Here is a 25,208-nt window from a genome sequence, read left to right as displayed (position 1 = left end):
TTGTGGTCGGTCAATATGTTGCCTACAAGAGTCCATTTTTCTTGGTTCTCATTAGAAGACACTTTAAGAAAAAATCTTGCTGAATCAAGCATAATTTATGAGACATCAATTTTAATTTCCAATCGTCTCCACTCGAGAATTAGTGCATTGATTTTTTCTTTAAATTCACAAATATACTTTAAACTAAATAGGGTAAAATCAAATTTTAACAAAAACAATATTTATTTAATAAATATAGGTTTACATACTACATTCTACTTTTTTTTATAAAACAAAAAGTAGCTCTTAACGCTTCTTTTTAATAAGGAAGTTGTTGCAACAGATTCTTAGATTGAAGTGGGAAAGTTGGTTGGGGCATAAGATTGACTTGTTGTTTTAGCAAAAGTACAATTTGTTGGTGCATTACATATTGTTGGTACAACATTGCTTTAGGAATGGTATCTGCTTGGCCAATCAATTGAAGTAATTCTTTGTAGATTATGTAATAATGAGAAAGAAATTCTTGGGGTACTACTGAACCTTGTTGAACGTATTTTTCGACTAAATCCTTGAAAGATGATTGTTCTAATAGAAGTTGCTTGATAAAAGAGCTAATAGTGTTTTGCAATTGTTGTTGAGTAGTTTGTTGGAAGAGAACTAAATCTCTAGAAACTGCATCACCTTTTGCTACTAATGATTGTATTTGTTGTTTCAAGTGAATTTGTTGAACTAACAATAATTTTATCACTTGTTGACTTAACAAAGACATTATTTTTTGCTGTACGAAAAATTCTCTTTCCGCCATTATTCCTTGTCCACGCAGTTCTATAATTTTGCGATTTATAAACAAAACTTCTTCTGTCAATCTTTGAAGCAAAGGGTAGGCTTGTTTAAAGATTAATCTTTGTTGATATACTAATTCGTTAGGAATCACCTCGGGTTGTCCTAAATATTGTTCAATTTTGCGATTAATTAGATTTTGATGGTAGGCTAGTTGTTGAATGAACTTTTCTATTTCGATATTCAGAAGCCTTTGTTCGAAAATCAAGTATGGTGAACCGACATCTTTATTGTCGATGAACTCTTGGACTTCCAAATTAATTGAATCCTGCTTTTGTACGAATTGATCAACAAAATTAACATCGATAGGTTTGTCTTCTCCGTTTGGCCTTATCAAAAGTATATTTGAAGGACTTATTGGCAGCTGGCCAATTTGTTCGTTGTAAATAAGTTTCAAAACTTTGTCAGTATTATACGTTTCTCCTAATAAAAGATCAAGGTTTTGATCCTTTAGATCAAAATACTTTTCAGATTTTAATAATTCTTGCTGAAGTTGGCGTTTTTCTCTAATTTGTTCCAAAACTGACTGAAGAGGCTGGATTAATGTTTCCCTATTGAGGTCCCTAAAATATATATATATTATTTATATGTACGTTTTAATTAAATATAGTATAGTAATATTATTAATTTATAGTGCTGAAAAATTTTTGGTAATATGTTATAATAAATAAGCAATTAAAAAATAAAGGCTGTTGTCTCTCTTGTATCGAATTTGTAATTTTCTCTTTTAACTGTGAAATTATCAACAGAATGTTGAACTAACATGAGCTAAAGTCTCCTTTAAAACAATTCTTCATTCTTCCTGGTCTGAGGAAACTCTTCTGCACCCATTAACTCCTTTTTTATCTTTTTTCATACTCTAAGTTGTCAAGTTACCTAAGTTTTTGTCTTTACTTGGTTCGTCGTCACACCGGTCCTCTTCATTTAAAAAGTTTTCTGATTATTGCATCTTTTTCACGCCTGATTCATGCCCCATTCATAATAGTGCATTTATCTTTTCAGGTTATAGTAACACTTATGAGCAAGCAATATTCTTAAATAGGTTCTGAAACTGTTTCCTTGTAGCAAGTTTAAGTAAATATTGTATTTATATGGGATAAAACGATACAAAACACTAAAAACTTTTGTTTTCAAAACTTCCATAAAATTTATTATAACGCATTATCACTAAAGCTATTTCGCTAGAGTGCCTTTCTTAAGTGATCTATTTCAAGCAAGCAATTCAATTAAACGTAGCATATGAGACATGTTCACCCTTTAGAATTACGTTCGGATGTAACAATTCATCGGAGCGAGGTGTATTAACTCAGGTAAAACAGAAGTTATGGGTAGTGGGTAGGAACTCCTCTGGATAGTGCTATCAGGGAAAATGAATTAATGCCCTGTTTCCGCAGATTCCAGGTGTTTCCCGATCCGGGAAACTAGTACCTACTTAGGGTCCCTTATCCAGGGTCACGGATGACGTCCACAACGGCAGCCACGGCGGGAAAGATTTCCTTCGGTACGGTGTGGATGGAGGAAGTGACAATCCCTTGATTTAAATTATTATATAGAATCCCTATATGTGATGAAGGGCAGCAGCGATCATCAGAACCAGATCAACGCGCAGAGGAAATAATTCTGGATCGGCTTGAAACTGGACTATCACAAGCATGACTGGAGCAGTTTAAATGGTTGTGCTACTGCGACGGGGAAGGCAACGGGAAACCATCCCATTATTATTCCCTAGTTCAATCATAATGGCACAATCATCATATGATAAGAAAAGGTATACTGATAATGGTCCTCGGACACCAAGATCCAGCAGGAGAGTACAAGCACACAGGACTTCCCAGGCCGTTATCCAGCACAATTGCTGTGATAATGGAAAATAAATAAGAATAAAATCATTTATCAGAATAGGCACAAGAATACAATAAAATTCATAAAGAAATCAGAAGGAAAATCCGGGATGCAAAAGAAAAATGGTACAGCAACAAATGTCTTAAAATAAAAGAACTACAGAAAAAGAATGACACGTTTAATATGTACAAAAATGTGAAAGAAATAACTGGAACATATAGATCAACTGCAAGTAGTTTACTTGATAAATAAGGAAATATTAAAGTCAATGAACAAGACAGATTAGAGAGGTGGAAAAATATATTGAGGAGCTATTTGATAACGATAGAACAGAAATTCAAATCGAAAATATATCGGCGGGTCCAAACATAACACTCAATGAAACGGAAAGAGCTATAAAGCTATCAAAGAATAGGAAAGTAACCGGTCCAGACGAAATTCCTCAGAACAGGACCTATACCAACCGACTGGCTGCAACAGAATGCCAAACAGTGTAGCGATCATCGCACTATCAGTCTGATGAGTCATGTACTGAAAATTTTCCTAAGAATACTGCACTCGAGAATTTACAACAAAACATAAATACAACTAAGTGAAACACAATTTGGTTTCAGAAAAAACCTTGGAACCAAATAAGCACTCTTCAGTTTGCAGGTCATGGTTCAAAGATGTAGGGATATCGAACAATCGGTATATATGTATTATATTGACTTCGAAAAGGCATTTGACCGAGTAAACCATGACAAACTTATAGATGTCTTGCAACAGGTGAGAATTGATAACCGAGACCTCCGTATTATCAAAAATTTTTATTGGCATCATTGTGCAAACATACGATTTGTACACAACACGACGGAAGCAGTGAAAATACGACGTGGAGTGAGGCAAGGATGTATTCTATCGCCTCTACTTTTTAATATCTACTCCGAATTTATTTTCAAAGAAGCCTTAGTTGAAGATACAGGCATTAAAATCAACGGAATTAATGTCAACAATCTCAGATATGCAGACGACACGGTACTTATTGCCTCCAATGAAGAAGATTTGCAACGAATTGCAACTTATGGACAAAACTTATGTTTGTCAGCAAAGCGGAGTTACAAACAACGAACATCAGAGCGTATGGAATAGAGTTAGAAAGAGTCCACAATATAACCTATTTGGGCGCAAACGTTAACGATAACTGTAATATAAATAAAGAAATAAGAATATGCATTGAAAAAGCCAGAGCCGCATTCTATAAATTAAAGAAAATTCTAATTAATAGAGATATTACGTTAAACCTTAACATGAGATTATTACGCTTCTACATATTCTGCACATTGCTGTATGGTACGGAGATCTGGACCCTTTACAGAGACATTAATAAAAAAATTGGAGGTCTCTAAGTTGTGAATTTATCGACGAGTATTGCGGATATGTTGGGTTGATCAAATAACAAACAGTTTTACATCGAATGAAAAAGGGCACAGAAATAACAAAACCGATAAAAATTCGAAAGTTACAATATTTCGGTCATGTAATAAGACATCCAGAGAGGTATAATCTTCTACACTTCATAGTACAGGGTAAGATCGCCGGAAGGGGAGGCCCAGGCCGAAGAAGAATATCCTGGCTCCGAAACCTCCGAGAATGGTATCAAGAGACCAATACTAATTTATTTAGAGCCGCCGTAAACAAAGTTATTATTGCCAATATAATCGCCAACATTTGATAATTGGACAGGGTACTGAAAGAAGAAGAAAACAGAAGTCACTCCATCCCGCTCCAATGCTCCAGACCATCCATTTCCCCCTATAATACTCAAATGCGCGATAGGAGCACATTTATTAGCCAAATGCTCTTTTGGACTGGGTAATAGAACTCCAACATGGTTCCTTAACCAATTCAAATTCAGGACAGCGTGACGCGCTTTATTTCTGTAATCCTCTAGTGGCTTGTCCATGAATCTAAAATTGCTTGCTTGAGCTATCCAGAGGATACATAGATCCACCCACAGACTGATCGACCACCTGATCAGGGTCTAACCAGGCGTGCAGGGAAGTAGGTACGTTTGCCGATTCAAGTACCTACAGAAGCAGACGAGGACACCACCCAGGAAAACCCAGAAGCCGAAAGGAGAAATCTTCAAGCGCTGGCGGTGCACGAGCGGGACGCCGAAGAAGAAAGAAGGCAAAAGTTTTTGACATGTAAATATCTTAGAATGGCAATAAACGTTTTTATTTTTATTTTTATTTTTTATTTTTTATTTTTATATTGCTTGAGCTTTAAGCCTCCGCTCCAGACTACGCCCGGTTCGGAGACTTAATGCTTCAGTGTTTGGGACCTACGTCCCGGGTTTTTTGTTTTTTGTTTATTTTTTTGTTGACTTCCGCCGGTTTTTATTAGTGTTTTGTTAATTTTTTAGGCCGTTTTTTATGTTTTTTGTTAGTTTTTTTTGTAGGATGTGTATAAAAAAGGTCCCGTTGTGGTAAATGATCTAGTTTTGTTATGCGTTTATACTTTTTAGTCTTTAACTGAATAAGTTGAGGAGGGGAGAACTGTTTGTCTTAAGTTGGTCATTCAGAATTAAGTTTGTTTATTTTTAATTTGTTAATATTCATAGATTCTAATAAAGATAGCCTAAGGACTTTATTTTGAATGTGAAGAATTTGGCATCGGTCATTAAAAGAATGTTTATGTTGTAAAAGGTGAAGTGCGTACGTAGAATCTGTTTTTCTATTATTGAAAGCCCTTTTGTGCTCTGCTATCCGTTTGTTAAAATTCTACCAGTTTGACCGATGTAAGTATTTGGACAGTCGCCACGTGTAAGTTTATATACACTACTGTTTAAGCGTTTTTTTGGCTTTTGTTGTTCTTATTATATTTGCTAAAGGTATTTTTTGCCCTGAAAGCTGGTTTTATTTCTTTCTGTTTATGTGTTTGGCTATTTTTGTTCTTATCTTGGCTGTATATGAAATCGAGCAGAAGGTACTGGGTTTTTTCTCTGATGGTGGGAATACTAGTTTCAGGGTGTTCTTATGTAGTTGTTGATTTAAAATTTTATTTATTGTTTGTTCGTTGTACCCATTGTTTACCGCTATTTGCTTAATGACATTCTGTTCTATTTTGAAGTTGTTTTTTTGACATGGAATTTCTATTAATCTATGTAACATGCTACGGTAGGCTGTCAATTTATGTTGTGTAGTAGATGATATAATAATATACGTACCATTGTTCGTGCACGGGTAAAAGATTTTCTCTTTGTTGGGATGGGACAATATCGCTAAAATTAAACAGAATAAATTATATAGTGACAGTAAAGTACATAAATACCAATGTAAAGGTTTGCATAAAAGTCTGGCGAAAAGCTGTTATTTCTTAAGCAAACGAATTTATGGCACTAAATGACGTTATCTGCATATTTTGGAGGATATTTTTATATATTTAGATCTTAGATTTTTGTTATATAGTAACGTTGGCTGACCAACGTATCTCAGGCAAGCTTCTATCTTCCACTTTCCAAAAGTTTGATATTACACAATAGTATAAAATAGTGTAAAATATTTTAAGGAAAATAAACAGCTTAAAGAATTCACAGTAAAAAATATTAAATATGTAATTTTAAATAACTGTTATCTTACAACGCATAAAATTAGACAGCCGAACAAATTACTTTATCTTTTATATTATTTAAGATCTTAATCTTATACAACGTAGATGCAAGGTGGAGAACATCAAGTAAGGGGTAAGAAATAGAAGAGTAGAATACAACGATCATATACGCCGAATGATAACAAATAGATTAGTAAAGACGGCAAGAGACGGTTCCCAATAGGAAGACGATCAGTAGAAAGATCACGAAAACGATGGAACCCCAACTTACTGGAGGCACACTGAAAAACAGGCAGTCATGTCTATATAAAAAAAAGAAGAGGAAGCTTCTCTAACGTTACGTTGAGGGTAAAAAATGGATAGGCCGTAAAAAATTCTCATGGTTACGAAATATAGACATTGGACCGGACAAGGGGTAGAGCAGTTGTTCCGTGCAGCAATCAACATGGACCTTTTTCTTCTTCTTTCGGTGCCATATTAGGTCTGCCTAACATAAGCGATAAGTTGGCCGCCTTTGAATTCTGGTGTTACAGAAGAATCCTACGAATATCATGGATTCAAATAATGTCAAACGTGGAAGTAACTAGAATGATAGGAAATGGGGCGGAGATTATATTAACTATCAAAAGACGAAAACTTGAGTACTTAGGACATGTGATGAGAGGGCAAAAATACGCATTATTACAACTTATTATGCAAGGCAAAATCCGAGAAAAGAGAAATGTGGGAAGACGAAGAATATCCTGGCTTAAAAACTTAAAGGAATGGTTTGAATGTAGTAGTGCAGAACTTTTTAGAGCGGCAGTCAACAGAGTCCGCATAGCCATGATGATTTCCAACCTTCGATAGAAGATAGAACTTAAAGAAGAAGAACATAAGCGAGGATATAAACAGATAAAGGTATGGCAATCCTAACAGAAGAGTCCCTGGCCCTCCAGTTTGGGGGTTGGGCTTAGGGATTAACAATTCTATCTCGTAAAAAACGTTTTTACGAGATCTATAGCTAAAGAAACCGGACGGAACTTACGAGGACGACCAATGCAACGAAATAAGGACAAAGATTTAAAAATACATACTTAGAACGTGCGTACACTCTATAAACTTGCAAATATTAAAACATTAATAGACGTACTAACTCAATGTAAAGCACACATTACTGCTGTGTAAAAGTTAGATGGACTGGCCAAAAAATTATCCAAAACAGACAAGGCGATATTAATTACACCCGTCACAAGACCAATAATGATTTCATCTCATTTCATTATGAAAAAGCAAAACATCTTGTCCTGAACTTTAAACCAATAAGCCCACGAATATGTTATCTAAGAGGAGGGGATAAGTTTTTTAACATCAGTCTAATAAATGTACACGCCCCAACAGAAGACATAGAAGAGGATGTCAAAGATCAATTATATGACGAGGTAGAGACAATCTACGACATATTCCCCAGAAACGACATCAAGATCATAATTGGAGATCTTAATGCAAAAGTAGGGAAATAAATGAGATCTTAACGCAAAAGTAGGGAAATAAATGTATATAGTCCATACATCGGTAAATGCAGTGCTGACAGTTTTACCAACGACAATGGAAATATAAGAAAAGATTTTGCAGTTTTCAGAAAAATTTAACAGCTAGCACGCAATGTAATATATGTAGAAGAACAATTAAGGAAGCGGCAGATGAAATCCTAGAACCATAAGAACCCACATCACGCATCGTTTGGTTTGATGATGAATGTGAAGATATTACCAAAAGAAAAAATTATGCATACACACTTATTCAACAAAGAAGAACACTACATAAGGAACAAACATATTTACAAAGAACTCAGAAAGGAGGAAAAACGCGTGCATCGAAAAAAAAAACGGACCTTGGAGAACCAGATTATGCAAGAGCTTTAATTACTAAAAAGAAAAAATAAAACTAGAAAGTTCTATAACGTCCCAGACAAGACAAGAAAATAATTTAAACCACGGCTGTCGATGTCTAGGGACAACAATGGATTTATAGTTAGTACCAGTGACACAATACAAAGCAGATGGGTATCAATATTAAATCAGTATATCATATATATTAATAGTCAAAGTCTGGAAAAAAGAACAAATGCCAGAGAAATGGTGCACTGAAATCATATGTCCACTGCACAACAAGGGTGGAATGTTAAAATTATAGGGGTATAATTCTTCTAAACACAATATACAAAATATTTTTCAAAAACCTGTACAGCCGTTTAAGTACATACGTGGAAGAACTCCTTGGTGAATATCAAAGCGGTCTTAGGCCAAGTAGGCAAACAATTGACCGGATTTTTGTGCTACGTCAAGTCTTAGAAATAACTAATGAATTTAAAATACAATAAAACCCACGTAGAACCTATTTCAATATTGGAAGTGAGAGACGCAATCACCTACCTCAAAAATATCAACACCCCAGGAGTGGACTGTATTCCTGTAGGGCTCATGAAACATGGAGGTAACAGCATTATGCACCAAATTCACAGTATAATAGTCAAAGGCTGGGAAAAAAACAAATGCCACAGGAATGGTGCACTGATGTTTTTTAAGCCTATAAGCCTGTTTTTTAAACCGGTAAGGTATTGAAGAGTTTAATAAGCTTATTTGTGATTTGTGAGAAGTAAGAGTGCGAAGCATATTTTGTGGCTCATTCTGGAGTGAACGGGGGTTGTTCGTCAGTATGTTTTTAGAAATGGACGCTGATTTTAACCCATTGGATCTTTCTGTAATAAAATGCCCATAGATTTTGGAAAATCGATATTTATTGAAGATAGAAATGGAATAGGAGTTATCAATGGGAATGGACTTCAGTAGATTAAAAGATTCATCTTTGTATAGCGGATGTATCAACGTGTTTACTCTAAGACTGAGGGCTTGTACGAGGTTGTGTTTATATCAGGTTAGGTGTGATGAGTAATAATTTAAGAAACGGTTGCTAGCCATTTCACAAAGGTAAGGATAAAAGCTATTGAAGACTGATAAGGTGCTCAAAGCCTTATCAGTTACAGTTGCTAGAATTAGATTCTTTAATAAGGTCGTGTAGTACAAGATTAACTAAAATGGGGGAAATTCCAAAAATTTCATGATCAAATTTGTCATTGAAGGTCAATTTTAATAGTTCAAAGAAAGTTGTTCACGATACTGAACTGTGAGTTTGAATTTAATTCCAATGGTTTCCGAGGAAGGTTAATACACTGGAAAGTGGAAGACGTATAAACAAGGATATCACGTCAAAGCTCACTAATACATTTCCTCTTAGTAACTGATAATTATTAATGAATTCACCAAACTACAAAGAATCTGTTATGTATGTTGAAGTCATGATTATAATTGTATGCTTGTGGTAGAATTTCTGTTAGGAATTAAGCTAGATCAGTGTTAGGAGCATTTATTGATAATAATATGGGTCGCATGCTTAGTTGTAGCTTGTAAATTTTGGGAAGACAATAAAACCTGGTAGAGTAGTTATTGTAATTATGGACAGATTTGGTTAGTTTCTTGTCAACAATTTTTTCCTTTTTGAGTTAATACCATTAGGCCAGGGTGTTTTTTTTCATAATGTGGATGTTTGTTTATAAATTAAATCAGATCTATTATTGAGAGGTTTATGTAAGTTAGTAAGAATATTGTTGGAAGATGAACTTAATTAGGGAAGGGCATTGGCTTCAGAATAGGACAGTATGTTTTCTATCTCTGGTATGAAAATGTAAACAGAATAATCCTTGAAGGAGAGTTAAAATTTAAACTTTGGTCAGAGTGATAGAAATTTCAGGACATTTTTGAAAATTTGGATGTTTGTGACATTTTTTATCTATTATTAATATTTTACCTTATTATCATTATTTTTTGTAGAGAACTGAGAAAGCTTTTAAAAATAAAAAAACGAAACGTATTCTATTATATCAATGAAGTAGCTGACTTTTTTTGCCATTATTCATAAACAGATTGAACCTCTGAATTCACCCTGCTGAATACATGAATACATTTGAAATTGAATTGACGGTTGTATATGTATATATATATATATATATATATATATATATATATATATATATATATATATATATATATAGCAAAAACTGTAAAAAAAATTGTTAGTGAATGTATCATTTTTTCTTACCTAACATCGTGTAAATTGTACTGGTCCCATTCCTTCAAAATATCATAAATGGCTTCGTTAAGAACTCCACCTTCGACCAATAATTGAATTCTATTCAGAAGACTGTAGTATTGGTTTTCGGCTATCGAACCTTGATACTGACGGAAGATTTTGGCAAGGATATCAGCCTGGTTGAAATCATGATAAGTGGAATATCCGAAGACATTACGGTTGCTGACTTCTCTAATATTGTTGACCTCGTCAATTTGAAAAGACCTGGTAGGTCCACGTGGGCTTCTTAGAATAGCATCGACGATGTTGGGGTTAGTAATACTTTTGAAAATATCAATTTCGAAACCGTTGGATCCAATAAGAGTTACAGTGCCATCATCACCAATGGAAAGGTGTCTACCGCGAAGAGTTGGCAGAGCTGCACTGAATGCTACGACGGAAAGAAGAACCAGCCACTTCATCGTTGTGCGACGTTAGTGAATGTCACTTTATTTCATTATTTTTTCTTTATTTATAATAATCTAAGAGTTGTTTTTTTTTTCGCTATCAAAGAACTTAAGGTATTTAAAAAAGATTATCTAAAGACGTAGGTCAACGTGTGTCAAAATATATTTGATTAGAATAGTTAAAAATGGCAAATAATTAAACAAAAGGTCTTGATTATAACCAGGTTAATGGACTCTGTCTGATTAGAAATTAGTTATTTTCACTTTGTTTACAAAAATTAATTTTAAAAATTTCGATTTGTTTCTAAAGCCTTACGTAATATAATTATTATTGCACATAAGTTCAAGGTTATTTGAATGATGTTGATAAATAAAAGTATACTTTATTAAAATTAATTTGTATCTTTCTATATTGAAATTAACTAAAGCCAATCTGTTTATGTTTAGACTATTTTAGTATTCGCTGGACTAGACTTGCCATAGACAAAAATTTATTGATTATTTCATTTCGGTTTTAATAATAATTGTTCTGATTAAAAAATCACTAAGGGAAATTCCTAGCGGTTAGCTGTACGAGTATACCATAATCTAAAAAATTAAAAAGAAAGTTTAAAAACTTCTTTTTTGTATAATTGGTATAATTAAATTTTAAAATAATCCAAAATGATTAGATGAAATGTCAAAATGTTTTCAGTCTTATCAGACCATCATCATAGTTTATTTCTCAATATTCTTGCCAAGATTTTGTATACCGTGTCTATACTTTAGTAAGGCTATACCTCTACAGTTGCCACACTTCAGTTTGTCTCCTTTTTTATGCAGAGGGCATATGCGAGCCTCATACCACTCCGATGGCATTATTTCCTTTTCCCGTACTTGCACTAGTAGCTGGTATATTTTTTTTTGTAGTTGTTCTCCACCAAACTTGATCATTTCAATGCATATGTCATTTTTAACAAGACTTCTGTTATTTTTCATTTCTTGTATTGCTGTCACCACCTCCTCCTCTGTAGGCTGCTTTTCAACTATCGCATCTTGTTCAACCGTCCAGTTGTCTACTGCTTCGTGATCCACATCACCATTTATTAATTCTTCAAAATGTTTTTTCCATTCCATCATTATTTCTGCCGGATCGCTAATTAAATTTCCGTCTTTACCTTTCATATAACTACAGTGGCTTTGATAACCTTTTTCCATCTTTGAAACTTCTTGATAGAACGACCTCACCTCTTTGTTTTTAAACTTCTCTTCTATCTCTTTTAATTTCAACTCATTGTGGTATCTCTTTTTCCTTCTACACAGAACTTTCAATCTTCCTCGAATTATTCTATATTCTTGTCTTTTACACTCTCTATTATCTGTTAATATTTGTTGTCTGATCTTCTTCTTTTCCTTTGCTATCGACTGACACTCTTCGTCAAACCAATCTTTGCTTGTACTTCTCTTGGAGTCGCACTTAACTATTTTCTCGCTAGCTTTTCCTACGCCAGATTTAATTTGTTCCCAGGCTTGATCTGTCTGTAAATTTTGGTCACATTGTTGTAGAATTTTATTATTTCTTATTCATATTTATTTTTTATTTCTACTTCCTTAAGTTTTTCAATATTGTACTTTCTCTTCGTTTTATTGTTCGATTTCTCTTTTTCTTCCAGCCTCCTCCCACATGTGACTTTAACGAGGTAATGGTCCGAGTCGATTTCAGTGCCTCTCATACTTCTTACCTTCTGAACGATATTCATATATTTACTTTCAATCATAACATTATGTATTTGATTCACCGTCGTTCCATCTGGGGAGACCACGTACCTTTGTATATACTTTTTGTTTTAGTTGTGTGCTTCTCACCACCATGTTTTTTTCCATGACAAATCCAATAAGTCTTTGACCATTATCGTTTGTTATTTCGTGTTTACTGTAGTTACCAGTTACTGCAGTGTACAGAGGTTCTTTTTCCACTTTAGCATTAGAATCGCCAATTATTATTTTTACATCACGTTTAGGTAGGCGATCGTATTCGTCATTTAGCTCTTCATAGTAAAAATCTTTTATTTCGTCGTCCTTGTCATCTGACGGTGCATGAATATTGATTACACTCCAATTCCTTTTCTTACTTCTAATTCGTATTAAACACATCCTATCAGACATAGGATTAAAAGCTATCACTTTGTCCTTGATACATTCAGCTACTAAAAAACCAGTTTCAAGCATTCTATCTTTACCTCAACTTTTGAAGAGCACCATATCTTCAATATCAGTTATTTCCGATCCTAATTGTTTTGTCTTTTGAAGAACCATTACGTCGATTTTATACTTCCTTGCCTCATTCATTAGTTCTTTTAGCGCACCTTCATAAAAGATTCCTCTGACATTCCATGTAGCTAAATGTATCTTGTCATTCTTCGGCTTTACCTTTGTATTACTGTCTTGTTTTGTTTCGTTTTCATAGTTCGTAATCCCTTTCTTCGCATTGTTCGTCATTTTTTCTTTCCTTTTCTTGCTGGTGCTTAGTTTTTTGCTTTGGTATACGGTCTAAAAACTTTACATTAAATATAAACACAAATCTTACATAACCTTCTATAGGACAAAATTTTTTTGACACTTATACAGACAGTTATCTTTGTTTCACACTCTTAAAGACAAAGAGAAACAGTGTAGCGGGTAGCTGACGTGGTAAATACATATATATTTTTTATTTGGCAACAGCGCTTTTCTGCGAAAATTGACACTAGCGAAAAAACTTATATATGAAAAAAATTTTTTTGAATCAGTTTGCCGTTAAGTTTGTACTAGTGGGTTATGATGTCATTAAATCTATGACGTGCACTTCTAATTGTTTGAATTGTCCTTTACCTAACATTGTAGCATTTGTAAAGTCCTTGGTATATATTGAGATCCCCTCGTATACGTATTAAAACACCAAAGTATTTCAATTCCCCTTTGCGTCGCCGAGTTTATATACACCATTTTAGAGTTTGTTTATATACCACGAACGCGTATTTTCTATGATCAAAAGCCGCTCGATTCTGCGTTTCAAATAAACATCCATTTAGATCGCTGAGAAGGTTTTGCCGGAAAGATAATTGCGACACTCTTGCTGAGGTCACTCTTAGGGGCAGCTTTTGTCCAAATTTTACGTCAAATTTGTAATGTTTTCTTGCTTTTCGACCCTATTCATGGAAAATATGCATTGTGGCAGTTAATAGTTACAGTTAAAGTGAGGTTTTGAAAGATATCCACATGTTCCATTTTCTTGTTTTTTAAGAAGCGCAGTCTAAAGTTTGTGTTCCAGTGCCCCAATTTCAACCTGAAATTTGTATGTCCTAAGAAGCCGTTTCAAAATACTTTTCATAGTATGGAGATGCATTTGTTCGTGTGGCAGAAAGTGTAAGCCCAGTTCTACCCCCAGAAATTCCAGTGAAGTCTAGTTTCCACCCCCATAAATTTTAGTAAAATCAAGATAACTTTTGTGTTTAAATTTTAAAGGAAAAATAAACATTTTTATTAATAATTGCTTTCATCATTTAAAAAGATAATTTTTTGTTAGTAATAATTTATTTCTGTTATAAATTATAGCCCAGTAACAATAGTAAGTTTTGTAGTATCTCCAACTCCTAGAGTTTGTAAATGGATAGGACATAGTAAGTGTTTCTCTTTGTTATGTTTGTATTTACTTTTGTGACTATGAATATAGTATTTTTATATTGTCTAGTTTTGTAACTGTTTGTGGCGAGACAGCAATAAATGTTTAATTTTTTTTCCTAAACCATTTTGTTTATTTTTTTTTTAACTAACTCTCTAACCCCTTTTTGAGTTTCATTTAAAAAGATATATTTTGCATTTCTAATAATTATTTCAATAGTTACAACTAGTTGTTGTAATCATTACAATTTGTTTTCTTGAAGCGGCGTCCTTATTTCAAATAGCTAGTGGACCTTCTTGTGTTTTGTTTGTCCATTTGTTCCAGGAGATTCATGTAAGTACCCTTTTTTTCATTTTTGTAGTTGCCCCAATCCAACCCCCTTGCCATTCACTTATCCACAACCCAGCTACTCCAAATAAACCCTGAGAGACCCTGAGAGCCCTATCTCCACCCCAATAGTTTCTGTCCCCAATTTTCAACCCCCTTTAATAATACACTATGTGGCAGGCAAAATATTCGTTACAACATACATAAGATAACAAACTGTTGAGCAAGATTTGGTGACAATTTTCAGCATTTGATAAAAACGTGCATCTCTGACATGTACTTCCTTTTCTATCATATGCGCACTTCACGGGTCTTCGTTATTTTGAGCTAGTATGAATACCAAAAAGTCTAGATATCACTGTTGTTAACCCTAAAATGTAACATTATTGTGACAGGACAGTAAAATTATAGAAAATTTAAAAAAATTATAGAAGATGAGAAAGAATAATTGTCATTTATATCGCATTAAATAATGCTTTTATGAAACTGCTGACTTGAAAGTTCAATTTAAAATAAATAGATTATTATTAGTGACTCGTGATTGGTTTAGATACAGGATAGTCTAAAATTCACATTTTAAATGTCTATAGTATAAAAACCTGAGTGTTTAGAAATATTAAAGTTTATGCATATGTTTTTTTTATTACATCTTTATTATTGTTGTTACTCACTGTAAAGTAGTTGTTGTGAACCGATATTGATATGACTTTTCTATTAGTAAACGGAGAAATATTTAAAGGTACACTTACCAAATTCAAGACAAGTTTTCTTACCTGGAAAATATAGAAAAGACAGTTGTTAATTAAAATTAAGTATATTATATTCTAAAATTAAGTACATTAAGATAACTTCAAAAGTTACACAAAGACTTACGAAATGAAGTAAAACATACATATTGTTACGATAAAAATCCTGGCCTAAAAATAACTGTAAAATATATGATGACTAATATTCTGTTTTGTTGTAGAAATTTCGCCGGAGGTTCTAGATTCAAATTATGGTGAATTCTCCAACTAGATGCTTCTCGATTTTTCGATGCAAGACAATGCGATCTTTCGATGCTGTTCTAGTATATCAGGATTTCGTATATAAATACAACATTTTTATATGGAGGGCCAGTTAATTCTCAAGACCCGCGCTCGCGAATTTGTTACGTACGGATATAATAAATTATTGTTAGATAAGTTAATATAAATAAAGAAATAAATTAAATCCGTAAGTGTTATAAATATTGAACCTTTTAATAAATTCACAACAAATGGTGTCAGAGTGAGATCGAACATAAATTAGACTTATAATAATAATACAAGTGAATATTTGTAAATTGTGAAAATGACGACGATTTATGAGCTGACAGTGACTAATTTAAGAAGACATCTCGAAGACAGAGAATTAGCTTCTACCGGAAAAAAGGCTGAGTTAGTCCAACGACTAAAGAACGCTTTGCTAGAAGAAGGACTAGATCCAGAGACTTATATATTTGAAGATGCTATCCTCTCGTCGATTTCGAAAGTTTCTGGTCATGTAGCCAAAGTTTCTGGTGACATCGCATCATTAGAGAACAAAGTTTCTGGTGACATCGCTTCATTAGAGAACAAAGTTTCTGGTGACATCGCATCATTAGAGAACAAAGTTTCTGGCGATATTTCGAAAGTTTCCGGCGACATCGCCTCATTAGAAAACAAAGTTTCTAACGAGATTTCTTCGCTGGAAAGCAAAGTCTCTGCTAACATCTCTTCGGAAATCTCTAAAGTCACTTCTGAGATGTCTGCCCTGGACGATAGAATATCTTCGTTAAAAAACCAAGTTGCTGCCGATATGTTGGCCTTCGAAGAAAAGATATGGAAAGAGATGGAAAAGAAGCTGGAGGAAACAGGGACGGCAGAGAGAGGAAACAATCCAATTACAGTAGAGGCAAACGAAGACGAGACGAAATGTAAGTTGGAAATACGGCCGAAATTTGAAGGAAGTGGAGGTTCTGTCCATGTGAAAGTCCCAACTTTCGATGGAAAATCGTCATGGAACAACTACATGAAACAGTTCGAATCAGCCGCAAGAGCAAATGGATGGTCTGAAAAAGAAAAGGCGGTAAACCTGACTATCGCTCTTTGAGGAGATGCCTTAGATGTGCTTCAGACCATAGCCGTAGAGGAGACCGATGATTTCGAACAACTGAAGAAGAGGTTAAATATGCGATATGGCCACGAACATTTGGAGCATGTATATCAGTCGCAGCTTAAAAATCGTAGACAGAAGAAAGATGAGGCTCTTCAAGAATATGAGGTAGATATTGCCAGATTAGTACGATATGCTTATCCAACAGCTCCCGAAGACATGATGGAAAAATTGGCCGTTCAAACGTTTATTGATGGTCTTCGTGATCATGAAATGCAGAGAACACTGCGATTAGCTCGTCACAAGACGCTGGTTGATGTCCTATCCGCCGTCCTCGAATACGAGTCAGCTACGCAGGCCTCTGGCGGGTACAGTAAAGTTAGGACTGTAAAAGAGGAAGGAGATGAAGATAAACTTGACCAGCTCGTTAATATGATGAAAAGCATGACATACAAGAAAACGAAGACCATCAGATGCTGGAATTGTGGCGAAATAGGACACGTACGAAGCTCCTGTAAGCACCCTAGGTACGACGCAAATCAAGAAACTCACCATCAGGAAAACTAGAACGGGTCAGCCTTAGGGGGGCAGCTTCGACCCAGAACTTTTCCAAAGACCCTCTCATACTAATAGCTTCTTTGAAATGTCGTGAAGATAGTGTATATGTAGATGGAGACATAAATGGTAAAAAGCATACGTTGTTGGTGGATACCGGAGCGACCAGAACCATTATACGCCCGACAGTTATAAACAGCCGAAAGAAACTGTTACCAACGAGGTTACGACTTCGGACCGCTACAGGTGAAAATGCCAACATTCATGGAGAAATCCAGGTACAATTGGGAATTGGGGCAGAAAAGTTTGTCCATACTGTTATAGTTGCTGACATCGAAGAGGATGTTATATTAGGAATGGACGTAATGAATATGCATGGATTCCAATTGGATTTTAAGAATAAGGTAATCAAAGTTGGCAACGAGGAGGTATTTCTCCATCCACATAATGACAACACTGTGCAAGCAGCCATTACAGAAGATACAGTCGTGCCTGCGAGAAGCGAAACGATCATAGTAGCGCGACTACAGGGAATTGTAGACGAAGGGAGACCTGTTATGATGGAGCCTTGGAACCACGACGATGAGGTTGGCCGTGGAATCATAATTGGAAAGGAATTGGTGACTTCGGCTAAAGAAATTCCTGTGAGACTTATCAATGTCAACGACTACCCAGTGACCATAAAGAAAGAGACAAAAGTAGGAACTTGTGTACCTGTGACATCCATAATTCGTCAGGCGACAACATCTGATAATTCCAACGACAAATTCGACCAAATGGTTGCAGTTGCAGGACAGTCTCTAAATCAGATGGAGAAAAGGAAACTAAGGGAATTTCTTCGGCAGTATCGTGATATTTTCGTACCGAAAGGAGGAAAGACGGGAAGAACTACCGTTGTTAAGCATAAAATTGATACTGGTAATGCTAAGCCAATTCGTCAAACAGCTCGACGATTACCACAGGCGAAGAGAGAGGAAGCTGAAACGATTGTTCAGGAAATGAAGAAAGACGGGGTGATAGAACCTTCTACGAGTCCATGGGTCTCTCCGGTGGTCCTGGTTAAGAAGAAAGACGGAACGACGAGGTTCTGTGTGGATTACCGTTTGCTGAACAACGTTACCAAGAAAGATAGTTATCCTCTGCCTCGGATCGATGACACATTGGACACATTGGCTGGAAGTAAATTGTTTTCTACTTTAGATTTAAAGTCTGGATACTGGCAGGTAGAAATGGACCCAGTCGATAAAGAAAAGACAGCCTTCACCACAGGATCTGGATTGTGGCAATTCAACGTTATGCCATTTGGACTTTGTAATGCTCCTGCGACATTTGAGAGGCTTATGGAAAATGTGTTGAGAGGGTTATCTTGGAAAACATGCCTGGTTTATTTAGATGACATAATCGTCTTGGGGGAGACATTCGAAGATCATTTGAGGAATTTAGAAAACGTTTTTAATCGACTTAAAGCTGCCCAATTGATGCTAAACCCCAAGAAGTGCCAGCTATTTCAAGGTAAAGTCAATTATCTGGGTCATATAGTCAGTAAAGAAGGAGTGGCCGTGGATAAGGGAAAAATCGATTCCATTAAGGAATGGCCAAAACCAACTGACAAACATCAAGTGAGAAGTTTTCTTGGACTATGTACTTACTACCGGAGGTTTATTAAGAAGTTTGCAGATATCGCTAAGCCATTAACGCGACTTACAGAGGAAGCAAGAGAATACCGCTGGGATATAGACTGCCAAAATGCCTTTGAGACCTTGAAAAAGCATTTAATAACAGCACCAATTTTAGGGTATCCACTGCCAGAAGGAGAGTTCATCTTAGATACAGATGCAAGTAATGTGGGAATTGGAGGAGTGCTGTCTCAGATTCAAGGAGGACAGGAACTAGTCCTCGGATATTTTAGTAAAGTTCTTTCAAAACCTGAGCGGAATTATTGCGTCACGAGAAGAGAACTTCTGGCAGTAGTGAAATCAGTAGAGCACTTCTATCAATACCTCTATGGAAGAAAGTTTCTAATCCGAACCGACCATGCCGCCCTTAAGTGGTTGATGCAGTTTAAGAATCCAGAGGGTCAGATAGCCAGGTGGATCGAACGACTCCAAGAATACGATTTTAAGATTAAGCACCGGGCCGGAGTTAGCCACAGAAACGCTGATTCTCTTTCCAGAAGGCCATGCTCAGCAGAGTGTTCCCACTGCAACAAAACGGAATCCAAGGAAGCAGCAGTGCTAAGAACGACGATTGTCAACGACGACTGGACGCCTACTAAGATCAGGGAAGAACAAGAGAGAGATCCAGTTATACAGAAAATCCGAAAATGGAAAGAGGAAAACCGTCGACCACCTTGGCAGGAAATATCAAACCTATGCTCAGTAGTTAAGACGTATTGGGCCCAGTGGGACTCATTTATCATCGAAGATGGCTTGCTTAAACGAGTCCTGGAAAATGATGACGGTTCAGAGAAGAGAAGACAGTTGGTGATCCCAAAGAGCAGAATAGCCGAAGTACTTCGTCAGTTACACGACAGTCCATCGGGAGGGCATTTTGGTGTAAGGAAAACCCTTCAGCGAATTCGGGAACGGTTTTATTGGATGAACAGTTCCGACGATGTAAAAGACTGGTGTAAGAAATGTACTATTTGTGCCACGAGTAACGGGCCTTACCGAAAAAGGAGAGCTCCTATGAGACAATATAATGTTGGAAGCCCGTTTGAAAGAATAGCTTTGGACATCGCTGGGCCATTTCCAGAAAGTGAAAATGGAGGCAAGTACATGCTGGTAGTAATGGATTACTTCAGTAAGTGGGACGAGATTTACGCACTTCCAGACCAGAAGGCCGCCACCGTTGCAGATAAGTTGATCCAAGAATATATCAGCCGATTTGGAGTGCCTTTGGAGATCCATAGTGACCAAGGCAGGAACTTCGAAAGCGATCTATTCCAAGGAATATGTGATAGACTAGGCATGAAGAAAACAAGAACTACAGCATATCATCCGCAATCTGATGGTATGGTAGAACGGATGAATAGGACAGTTGGCAAATATTTGACAAAGATGGTGTCCGATCATCAGCGAGACTGGGACCAATACCTTCCGTTCTTCACAATGGCCTACAGATCTGCTGTTAACGAATCAACAGGCCAGACACCAGCGAAAGTCCTATTCGGACGCGAAATGCGACTACCTTGTGATCTAGAGTTTGGGTGTCGACCTGGAGAAGATGTAGCAGGTGAAGATTATGTGATCGAATTACGAAGAAGAATGGACGATGTACATGAGTTGGTCCGTTCCCACCTTCAGATCGCTAGCGACCGAATGAAGAAACGGTACGATACACAAGCCGAAAAGGGTTGCTTTAAGAAGAACGACAAAGTATGGCTGTATAATCCCAAGAAGCGAAAAGGTTGTTCTCCCAAATTGCAGCAGTTTTGGGAAGGTCCATACCTCATTATGGAGAAGATCAATGATGTCATCTACCGAATAAGCAAGATTCCGAAGGGAAAGCCGATGATAGTACACCATAACCGGCTGGCGTCTTTCGAAGGTGACCACGACGTAGATGAAGAAGTGGAAGTAAACCAAGTCCACGATGTGTCTGACCTCACGTTTGAGGAATTCATGGGTGCCTATGGAGGTACCGGTAAAGCGAGACATGGTGTTACCACTGAAGAAAAGCAAGATCTACTCGCGCTCCCCGATGACTACTCGCTGGCCCTTACCATCCCGGCCAGTATCAAAGACGCACCAGGGTTGGCATCCGTCTTTCGAAGGAAGTTTGGTCGAGTTGCAGAACTTCAATGCCAGGTGCCAGCTCCCGGTAAAACCTTGAAACTCCAAGATGCATCACGTTACCTTTTCTACCTGGTAACAAAAGACACTGCCCGTGACCAACCTACCTACCGAGATGTATGGGAAGCCTTACTTCAATTGAGAGAGCACGTACTAGAGTCCGACGTGCAAAAGTTAGCCATGCCAAAGTTGGAGTGCCGCCAATTAGATTGGAGGGTTATCCGAAATATGGTGGAGGAGATCTTCAAAGACACCGAAGTCCAGGTGTTAGTCTGTTGCAATCCGCATAGTTACTGGTGCGGAGAGAAAACCGTCCCTTGTCATTTTTATACCACTGGAAGTTGTAAAAGAGGGTCCAGTTGCCGATACCAGCATACAGTTCCGGTTCCAGTCCCGACAAGGTTCCAGGAGGAACCATCTTTTAAGAGGGGGGCAATGTTACGATAAAAATCCTGGCCTAAAAATAACTGTAAAATATATGATGACTAATATTCTGTTTTGTTGTAGAAATTTCGCCGGAGGTTCTAGATTCAAATTATGGTGAATTCTCCAACTAGATGCTTCTCGATTTTTCGATGCAAGACAATGCGATCTTTCGATGCTGTTCTAGTATATCAGGATTTCGTATATAAATACAACATTTTTATATGGAGGGCCAGTTAATTCTCAAGACCCGCGCTCGCGAATTTGTTACTTACGGATATAATAAATTATTGTTAGATAAGTTAATATAAATAAAGAAATAAATTAAATCCGTAAGTGTTATAAATATTGAACCTTTTAATAAATTCACAACAATATCTATATGTAACATTTTATAAGTCCTGTTTAGTGGTCGCTCTGTAATGTTTTGGTAGGTAAACAGTACGACGTTTATACAAGAAAGTTTTAAATATGTACCTGCAAAATATAGTTTTTGAATACCTAATACTATTTTCTCCTACTGTTTTTTTTTTTTTTCGTTGTGTGTCACTAAGCAATTTAACGACGGATGATTAAAGGACGGACACGACATAGCTATCATAAGTAATACATACTGCAACCACACAGGATGCGTTCGAACAGAGAACGGAAACACCAAGTACATTAACATAGAACGAGGAGTGCGTCAAGGGTGCATTTTATCCCCCCTATTATTTAATGTATAGGCCGAACATATAATTAGAGCTTCTCTTGAAGATCGCCCTGAAGGTGCCAGAGCCAATGGAATCATCATTAACAATATAAGATATGCCGATGACACCCTAGTATTAGCAGAAACAGAAGACCAATTAAAAATATTGATGAACATATTATCAGAAGAAAGTCACAGCCTGGGCTTGGACATTAACTTTTCCAAAACCAAAATTCTGGTATTCCACAAAAACCCACATGAACAAGTTACACCTAACATACAAATAAATGGTATCACCCTTCAGAGTTTCCAAAGCTTCATATACCTAGGCAGAGAACTAAATAGTCAACTAGACCACTCAAAAGAAATTAGAAGACGCATTGAAATAGCAAGATCTGGTTTCATGCATATGCGTAAAATGCTCTGTAACCCCAAGCTATCAGTCTCAATAAGATTGAGAACACTAAAGTGTTATGTGCGGTCTCTATATGGCTGTGAGACCTGGACATTAGAACAGTATGACGTCAACAAATTAAATTCATTTGAAATGTGGATGTACCGCCGAATGCTAAGAATAAGCTGGACCAGCAGAACTACGAATAAATAAGTAATGAGTGTAATGAACACACGCCCTCATCTGGTCAATACTATCAAAATCAGAAAGACGTATATCTAGGACACATAATGCGCCATAGGGAATTTGAGCAGCTCCAGGTAATATTAGAAGGCAAGATTGAAGGTAAAATGGGCATAGGACGAAAGAAAAAATCTTGACTACGAAACATCAGAGATTGGACCCACACAAAAGGAAATGAATTAATTCATCAAGCCCAGAACAGAGAGGAAATTGCCATATTGATCGCCAACCTCAATAGAGAAGGCACCTAGGAGGAGGAGGAAGCAATTTAAATCTAGACATCTACGGACAAAATTACAATATTAAGCATATAACGTCCAAATGAAGATACATCAGTACAAGAAAATGATACGTTCTACCAACAACTGGAAAACGTGCAGAAAAATAGGCAATCGTCGACGAATAATAAGGATGGGTGACCTGAACGCGAGAACTGGAAGAAGGCAAATAATTTAATAATAGGTAACTTCGGCGAAGAAGTGACAAATAATAACGGAAATAGATTTATAAACCTATGTACACAATTTGACCTAAAAATCGTAAAAATGGATTCTATCCCCACAAAAACATACATAAATATACTTGGCATTAGGACATAAGACAACTAAGATCAGCTATTGACTATATTATAGTTAGGCAGACATCTGAAGTGAAAATACAAGACAGCTGAATATACAGGGATATAAAATGTGAATCGGATCATTATTCACTAAAATTTCGATTTCAAATTTCCTATAAACATAAAAACAATCAAATCTCAACCAAAAGCTACGAAACAACTGAGAGGAAAACAATGTTTAATATAACCAGCACTTACGATGACAGCACATGAAAACTATATGAGAACAGACTAGACAAGAGACTTAATAGTACATATATGTAAACCGCGACACACATTTACTTTAGGCCTACAGTAGAATCGCTAGAGCTGCATGTAAGGCATTGGAAAAAAAAAAGAATAAACTTACCGACGCACAAATAAGAGCAGATTATGAAGTGATACACTAGAACAATAGAAACAGATAAATCAACGAGCGTATCACACATAGCTTACTACCCAAGAACTAGAAGACAAAAATTTATAACGCAATCAACAAAGAATTTGTAAAAGATGTACAAACAAAACATTGGAACAAAAATGCGAGGAAGTGGAATCATGTCTAGGTGCAAGCAAGTCTTCGGAGGCTTAGAGATTTATACAAAATCTAAGGAGGGAGGACATAAATACAATAGACCTAGTCCAGACCAGAGTCCAGTCCAGAGTCCAGACATGAATATATCCAACAAACACACAGAAGACACAACATCCATGGACCACAGATAAACACCGGAGACTAGTTAACTGCCAAAATTATAAAAACCATAAAAAATAAACGAGCCTATGGACCAGAAGGACCATACAGAACTTTTTAATAGATATTTAAACGGAGATAATATCCTGAAAGTTAAAAATAAGGATGGATTACACGTGTTCATAAAAAAGGGGATAAGGAAGACTGCAAAAACTACCGCTGCATCTCAGTTACCAATACTCTCAGTAGATAGTACGGAAAAGTTATGGAGTTTAAGTTAACCGATTTTGCATCGACCACATCTACACTTTTCATCAAATAAATAAAAAAAGAATGACTGGAAATAGACAACTCATCTATTGCTTGTAAACTTAACGAAAGCTTATGATACAATAACCCTATATAGACTATGGCAAGTACTGGAAAGCTTAATACAGGTTCAGTATATTTTCGAAAATATATGGGCCATTTAGTATGGGAGATTTTAAATCTCCCTTCATATTAAATCAATATCACAGTTTTTTTGTCAGCTTCTAAGTTTTCCCTGTGATCCTTGACAGACGACAAGTACAAGATGCCAATTATGGTACTTCCTCTGAAGTCTAATAGTTATCACCTGCTGGTATTTGGAGGTTGACAATTAGCCCGTACAATATTAAATAAAACTGAATTTTCAGAAAATAATAGTAACCAAATCAGTATAAGAAGACGCATCTCCTGGCTGAAGAACCTTAGAGAATGGTTTAACTGTAGTTCACAACAACTTTTCAGAGCAGCAGCCAACAAAGTGACCATAGCCGTTATGATATCCAACCTCCGATAGGAGATGGAACTTTAAGAAGAAGAAGAAATCAGTATAAACATTAACAACACTAAGCCAAGAATTTTAAACAGTCCTGTCCATA

The 25,208-nt window shown here is 36.2% G+C and overlaps 2 protein-coding genes across 3 annotated transcripts in view; both read right to left on the bottom strand.

Annotated features, from left to right (window-relative positions):
- The window catches only part of Traf4 (TNF receptor associated factor 4), a 559,644-nt gene that overhangs the window by 217,381 nt on the left and 317,055 nt on the right, over nt 1-25,208 (bottom strand). The window lies entirely within an intron of this gene.
- LOC140436756 (uncharacterized) lies at nt 204-10,884 on the bottom strand. Of its 2 annotated transcripts, XM_072525825.1 has the most exons (3): nt 10,393-10,883; nt 5,873-5,926; nt 204-1,382 (listed from the first exon to the last, which is right to left on the bottom strand). In XM_072525825.1, exons 1-3 carry the CDS (start codon nt 10,842-10,844, stop codon nt 299-301), a joined length of 1,590 nt encoding a protein of 529 aa, XP_072381926.1. In that variant the 5' UTR covers nt 10,845-10,883; the 3' UTR covers nt 204-298. The 2 variants fall into 2 exon arrangements, with proteins under 2 accessions (XP_072381926.1, XP_072381927.1); XM_072525826.1 differs by lacking the exon at nt 5,873-5,926 and having other exon boundaries at nt 10,393-10,884.

Source organism: Diabrotica undecimpunctata, chromosome 3 (genome assembly GCF_040954645.1).
Source record: "Diabrotica undecimpunctata isolate CICGRU chromosome 3, icDiaUnde3, whole genome shotgun sequence".
Lineage (NCBI taxonomy): Eukaryota > Metazoa > Arthropoda > Insecta > Coleoptera > Chrysomelidae > Diabrotica > Diabrotica undecimpunctata.
Note: the sequence above shows the minus strand (reverse complement) of the source record. Positions and strands in the feature narration are given on the sequence as shown.